General features: G+C 35.4%; 1 protein-coding gene across 1 annotated transcript; it reads left to right on the plus strand.

The window, feature by feature from the left end:
• Positions 1 to 5,637: 5,637 nt before the first annotated feature.
• LOC133332258 (uncharacterized) lies at positions 5,638 to 6,314 on the plus strand. The gene is made up of 3 exons (XM_061540643.1): positions 5,638 to 5,882; positions 5,956 to 6,128; positions 6,244 to 6,314. The coding sequence occupies exons 1-3, from the start codon at positions 5,638 to 5,640 to the stop codon at positions 6,312 to 6,314; spliced, it is 489 nt and encodes a 162-aa protein (XP_061396627.1).
• The last annotated feature ends 1,282 nt before the right edge of the window (positions 6,315 to 7,596 follow it).

Below are 7,596 nucleotides of genomic sequence, written 5' to 3' on the forward strand. Positions count from 1 at the left end.
ATCTGAATGAAAATTTAATTAACAACGAAAGTCAAGCGGCTTAAGGCAATCTACTATATCTTAAGTATAAGCAGTCTCTTCTTCGCCTCATCGTATAGTTACTTCATTGTTCGACATCTAACACATACGAGTATACAAACATACATATATTTAAATGAATAGTTACTGTAGTCTCAACGATATCCCGGCCGTGTGCATAGATGAAATATTCGAATAAAAATAAATGCTGAAAGTGGAATACGCACACACATACAAACTAACATATAGGAATTGTAGCGGCATAATATATGTTTTTGCTGCTGCATGGATTTCTAACTGCATTGACAAGGACACACAGCACGGCAAGGTTTTCTGACTTGACTTCAATGAGCGAATGAATGAGTGCACACACAAACATACAACATGCTAAGCATACAAACGTAAAGGCATGGATTTGTGCAGATGTTACACGAGATCTAAATAAACTAACGAAAATATACTCGTAGCTGTGTATGGATGTGTTTGCTATGCTCTTTCATTGTAGACAAATATTTACAACAGTTGACTGTAAAATGGAAAGGAACGTCGACTTTGTAAAAAATATTGTTTTATCGCTCGCCGAATTCAAAGCAAAACTCAATTCGAAATTCCCAACCAGCATTATTGGGAAACAGACGTCTGTCCGTCTAAATCGACATATAATTTTATTTCGATCAGGAATTTATGAAGTCTACGGTGAATATTTCGAGGTATTGCAAATGGAATGACAAATTTAATATAAATCTCTCAAATTCTTTAGAAGATTCTTAATCCAGTTGGAATACTGAAATCAAAGGAAAGACTATTTGTTTTCTTATATACCCCATTAAAGTGAGTTTTAGCTTCGCCTCAACTGTTCTTAAGCTTGGCAGGCTCAAGTTCTCATAATACACTGCATCTAAATAATCGATCTATAAAGTATTCACGTTTCAATTTTTTATGATTAAGTCATAATCGGATTAAGTAAAAAATATATATATATACATATATACAAGGAATTTGATCACAAATTTGTCCCAGTTTGCAATATTTCCATCATTGACGTCCCCATCTTATATCCGCACAAGACAACTAAAGGCATTAATATATGAATAAAGAATAATATTTGTACTCATACACATGAATGGCAACATTTGCCAGTGACTCTAATAACAAAAACAGCAAACAAATTACGAAAGTTCTCTTCGTGCCATCTTGGTTAGCTGTAAGGCGAAATAATACAAATCGAAGCAGAGTTTTGTGATCGGTGGAATTTGTTTTCTCAAAAAACCGATTCATCGGAAGAGAAATACACATTGAAATCTGCATTACTTCCAGTCAATCTACCCCATTTCTATTTGGACATCAGCATAATTACACGCCATTTACACAATTTGTTAGTTATATTTATTGACATTTCATACAATAGCAACCATGTGAAGATATATCGCACTATTCGTACGCATTCAACTAAAATACATTTTATTCATTCGTTCTGGGAAGTATGGATGTGTGTGTGTGTGTGCGAGAGCCTGACTTTTGTTAGTGTATGTACATAAATCAGTTGGTGTTTTTTATACTCCAATAGTTCACAGGGGTTTAGACAACGACTTCGAGTTGCAGCATTTTCCGTTATGGCTTTTGTATGGAACTGCGTTCGGTTTGGTTTTTTATTCGACTTAGAAGATGAGTGGCTGTGGCGATTCGTCCAAATCGTTTTTAGGTGGTTCATTTGTAACATCAGCTAATTGGGTTTAAAGATGCAGAAGGAAAACGAGAAGGAAAAAAAAGAAGAAGAGAAACCGGAGGAAAGTAATTAGTGCAATGACTTATTTATCTTCAGCTGTTTGTTTAATTGAAGCTATTTGGGAGTTTGTTGTAGGTTTATGGAAATACAGAGCAGATTAGCCTGGATTCTTACCCTTAACGGTGTAGTCTCCATTGGTAATGGTGTAGTAGATCGTTAGATATTTAGTTGCGTTCAATTTAAGTGTAAAATAGCCCTGCGTTACGGGAGATTCTACGGTAGCGGGAGGTACAACTTCGTTGCCCGAACGTTCATAAATCAAAAGGCCATTGTTGAGGCGGGCACTGTAAATATAAGATAAAAATTTTCTCACTCAATTATAAATCAAAAATCGACCAATATTTTAACCTTGCTTTATATAGCCCTCTCGAAAGAAATACCAAAATATCTTTAAATATTACATATTCGAAAATGCACATACACCCATACATACCTCACTTCTTTTTCACCATTTAAATTTAACGTAACCTTCTGCTGCAATATCTCCAATGTATCTTGGGCTTTCTGATTTATGGGAATAACACCCTCACAACGGCATCGGGACACTTGTCCTATTGGACACTGATTTTGTTGAGTTTGGGGCAAACCCAAGCCTGGCAATAAACCACCCAAGTTTAGGTTGCCCAACCCGCCGAGATTACCCAAGCCTCCTAATCCTCCCGAACTGCCACCACCTCCCAATAAATTCAGGGGGATCAATGACTGTAGAGTACTGCCAAGACTTCCCAGCAGATTGGCTGGGATCAATGCTCCAATAATGGGCAGACCCTGCAACGGTGGTGTCTGAGTCGGTGCGGGTGTCTGATCATTATGTATGGCCGATGTCATGGTCATTTGCCTCTTCTCTCGATTTGGACTTTCTGTAGGCGTTCCTCCACAGGTGACAGCTAAACACAGCAGTACAATTCCAAATGTTTTGTATCCGAACTCCATTCTTCTACCGTTAGGATGTCGTGATGCTGTTGAACACTCTTCCCGTCAACAGATAAGCATTCCCTTATATAGACCTGCCATAATCCCAAATCATCCGCAGTCTCCACAGAGGACATGAAATGTAAATGAATTGAAGGAATTTTACGATAGTTTTTATGATTATTGTTTTATGCCTCCATAAATGAGTTCGATTGAGGTGTTGGGACCCATGAATACGGGATGGGATGGTTGCTAAAGTTTTCAAATCTCATCTTGATTGAATTTGATTGTCGCATGTGTTTGTTGATTGCATAATAAAAATTTAAGTGTTGTCTTCTCATGGCCGAAGCATTTAGTCACAGCCCAACCAGCATCCGTTTGTTGGCATGGAAATGCCAGGCATGCCTTCGTTTTAGCAGGACCACACTGACTACCTTGCAGCAGTCGTTTCAATGTGGAGCAATACTCAGTCCCTGACAATTCTTAAAAATATTTTCCCTGCGTATTTTTCAAAAAACAAAATTCTTTAGAAATCCATAACAAAAGAATCAAAGTAATAATGTCTGATAAACAAGGACCAAGAATAAAAAACAACAACAACTAGAATAAGAATAAGAAAAGCTCAAAAACAAAAACAAATAACGTCAGTGGGTATCATCATCATCATTGGCCCAAAACGAAGAAAGAATGAAGAACTTTATTTTTTTGGCAGTGCAAATTTGGGACAGCCAGAATAGCAAACACACATTGGGCGATGTTGTTGAGGAAATATAAAGGTGTTGTATAAGAAATATATATTATTTTATTCTAGGTCGGCTCTATTTACATCACGAAGAGAGCAACATATTTTACTCAAAATTTCCACATCACAACATTTTTCAAATTTTGATGAAGATCGAATATCGGACCACCACCTCCACCCACATGATTGTCTCCTGAATATATATCTATAATAAAGGTGGATAAAAATAGGTTTTTGCCAGTTGGTTATAATCAGACATTTTAATTTTTAAGGATTTTGTTACTTTATTTACAGGGGTTCTGCAATATGTTAGTGATCCGTTTTTATACCATTTACCACACTGTGGTACAGGGTATTATGTCTTTGTAACAGTCAAAAAAGGAAATGAGACAGACGCATGGTTCCTTTTCTGAATCGATTTATGCAGGACCGTGTGTCTGTCCATTTAAAATTGTAAACAAAGTACAGGTCGTATTCATTATCCAAATTAAATGAAATTCAGCACAGGTAATTTATTTGGTCCGATTTTATGTATATAGTACACCAAACTCCCACGGTTTTTCCTATTGAGGTAGCATTTGGCATAACGTATGGGATTGAGTCTGGGATGGAGTGTGTTTAGTTTCCAAACTCCCAAGGTTTGTCCGATTAAGACACAATTTGGAATAACATACTGTATTGAGCCTAGAATGACGTGTGTTAAGTAACGTTGAAATCGGTTCAGATTTCTACAGATATCTCCCAAATATATTTTTGTTCAATTTGTTGCACATAATACTCAATATTTACAAAATTTTTTTTCGCATTTATTATCCTATTGACATACAATTTTTCAAGCATAGTCCTGCAGAAAATGGTGAAAATTGGTCCAGATTTGAATACCGTTTCCGGTACATTCAAAATAAAAAAAACTAACGCTATATAAGTCTGATATATGATAATCTAAAACAATATGTACCACAATTGGGTAAAATCAGTTCCCATAGTCCCAATATGTTATATAGTCCCAATATCTTACCAATTCATTTTTTAAATGTACTAAAATTTCATTGGAGAAACAAACATTTTTTTTATTTTTTAGCCTGAAACATTACTGGAGAACGATTTCAGGATAAGTTTTCACATTTCTCAAAAACATTTATATTTCATGTACCTTGTAGAGGAAAACATAGATTTTTCGTAACGGCGCTAATATGCGCAATATTTTCTTATTGGATCTGATAATCTAGAGATTTCATGGTAAATATGCACCAGGGATTGCACGATGTGGATGGTCCTCCAGAGATACTATGTTACTGAAATATAAGGTTATTTAAAATAAGACTTTTTAGTAGTTTTAAATTTCGGAGCATTTAGTATTATTCTGTACTTCGGTACTTCGTATTAGAACACAACATTAACGTTTTTAACTTGTGTTAGTGCCAGAGTTTTAATTTTTGCAATTCTGATATATTTTCACCAACAACACTTTTGTAGAATATCAAAGTTTGTTCCCAATGTTATTTTTCCCCCCACTGTTGATAACATTCCAATAATATCCACCAACAATAAAAACAAAGTTTAAGTGAATATGTTTGTCTCCCGTTGCCGTTGCTGCTGCTACTGCTGCGACGTAAACAAAGCATTTGTAAGCCGCTAACAAAACAAAGAACATAGCACAGAGACAAACAAGTTAATACTCATCGCACTGGGCTAAATGTGACGAACTAAAGCACTTAGAGGGAGGTGGGAACAAATATTGCTCTTGTTTGTTATTGTTCGAATGCATATAAATACCTGTGCAATCACAAGCTATGGACATTTTTCTGGATACCACATCCAGCATTTGCATACCACAAGGCCAGAACGAGGACGACAATAACAACAACGTTGATGAAGATGGGATTATTTTCCAAAATCCAAGTGCTGTTAATATTCATTGGGATACATGCCATGGCTGTGGCACTGGCGAAGCCCATCGAAGAGGTACAGCTCCATCATCGACATCACTTTGTTTACATTGTTCGGAAAACAACATCTGGGAAATAAAGTTTTTCGTTTTCGTTTTTCCAAACAGTTTTCCTAGTTGCTTTGATAACATTTATTGATATTTTGGCAGTAGTTGATTGTGAATTCCTTTGTTATTACACAGAGAGGAGATATGGTAATCGGAGATACCCAGCCTATCTATGAATACCAAATGGTGGTGTGGCCAACGGACCTGGATGATGATGATGTTGTCGACACTTTGGACGACGAAGTCGAGGGGGACGATGTAGCTGTGACGACGACGAGGCCATCAATTGTAATATCTGGAGTAGGCTCGGATAAATTGGATACTGATGCACAACCACCTTTAATGGATGCAGACGAGGAACCCGTAGAGACTGTACATGTTTTGGAAAACTATCATCACACATTTGCAAATGGGACGGAAGAAATCAAGTAGGACGTTGATGGGCACCATAAGACCTCACCTTATTTTCGTTATTCTTTTTCGTGTGTTTGTTTGTTTTAGATTGGTCATGAGCAATGGTCTCGTGAATTATCAGCGCCTACATCTGAAGGAAGTTGATGATGAGCTGCTTCCGATACAAGATGGTTATTTTACTGTACCCATCCCGGGATTGCCTATAACATTCCAAACCACGTATTATCATGCAGATGAGAACGGATATAATGTTTATAAGAGTAGGTGTTTGTTTAGCATTTCTATTTGGATATATTTTCATTTGAACATACATACATATATTTATTCTTCTTATTCTATTTTTATTATTATTTTCTTCTTGTATTATTATTACAGCTGAGCAAACTCCACGCAATCCAGCACACGATATGTATTTGGACTATATTAAGAAACAACAGCAGCAATAGTATAATCAATGAGAAATCGATTCCAATTAGAAAATTCAATATCAATTAGCAAAAAATTACATAAAATATAAATAAATATCATCTGATATACAATTACACCCATACATATGTAATCATAACACTGTGCGACACGAAAATTTTTCAGGCGTTCTAATGTACCAATTCTGTTTAGTTGGAGTCCCTGGATCACGAAAATACCTTTGGTTTTTCTGGGTCACTTCGAAAATTAATTTTATAACGGTAAATATAGAGAAAACCGTGGTTTCATGGATTTTCCATTTGAAAATTGAATAACTTACTTACTTTATAACGGATTTATATTATTCTTTTTTTCTTTCGAGAGAGTACAATTTTTCCTTTAGCACACACAAGCAAGATATATATTTGGTAAATCGGTAAGTAAAAAAGTTACAGCGGTTGAATTGTGAAAAAATACGCATAAAATGACAACATTTATTTTTCTTCGAACTGTACGATGAAATTATGATATGAAGCCATATAAGTTTTATTATATTACGGGGAAGAAAATTAAATTAGCTTTCGAAAATGATAAAAATCAAAAAAATCGGTTTTGTGCGCTTCTTATCCAATTTGAAAAATGGATGTTGTATACACATTTTTTTCATTGGATTCGCCTTCGTCTAAAGGAACTATGGGTTATCTCGCTTTTATATCCTTTTGCCTGTTACAAACATAACGGTTTGTAACAGGAAACGCTGCAGCTCAGAGCCATATTTCCTTTAGAGAATATGCATAGAATCAATACAAAAATGTGTATAAGTCATCCATTTTTTAACCGATTTTTTTGATTTTTGGAAACACAAAGCGCATTATAAGCAGAAAAAAGTTTAGTGTGGAAACTTCCATCTCTGTTATGAACACATGTTAAATGTTTGTTTCGATCTGGAGTTCATATAGAAACAAGTGTTCAAAAAAGACGCATCCGCAATTTTTTTACAATTGAAAAATTAGAAATGCATTGTATATATTTACACGAAAAAGTTTTATCGGGACAAGAAATGCATAATGATATGGTGAATGTGTTAGGTGAAAGTGCTCCTTCATATGCAATAGTAAAAAATTGGGTTGCTGATTTTAAACGTGGTCGTACAAGCCAAAGTGCATGATAGAAGAGTAAAAGTGCATGAAATTGCTAATATTGTGGGCATCTCAAATGTTCGAGTCCATTTAATATTGCATGAAGAACTACAGATGAAAAAACTATCTGCAGGATGAGTGCCGCATTTGTTAACGTATTTTTTTATTTCATCGATCAATTTTT

This window comes from Musca vetustissima, unplaced genomic scaffold (genome assembly GCF_032173495.1).
Source record: "Musca vetustissima isolate MV318-11 ecotype Yass unplaced genomic scaffold, APGP_CSIRO_Mvet_v1 utg25509, whole genome shotgun sequence".
Lineage (NCBI taxonomy): Eukaryota > Metazoa > Arthropoda > Insecta > Diptera > Muscidae > Musca > Musca vetustissima.

What these genes read in the sequence shown, in the direction of transcription:
- LOC133332258 (XM_061540643.1), top strand. Translation starts at nt 5,638, where the DNA reads ATGGTGGTGTGGCCAACGGACCTGGATGATGATGATGTTGTCGACACT. An exon ending in AATGGGACGGAAGAAATCAA is followed by an intron (nt 5,883 to 5,955) that starts GTAGGACGTTGA and finishes TGTTTGTTTTAG; the next exon opens with ATTGGTCATGAGCAATGGTC. An exon ending in CGGATATAATGTTTATAAGA is followed by an intron (nt 6,129 to 6,243) that starts GTAGGTGTTTGT and finishes TTATTATTACAG; the next exon opens with CTGAGCAAACTCCACGCAAT.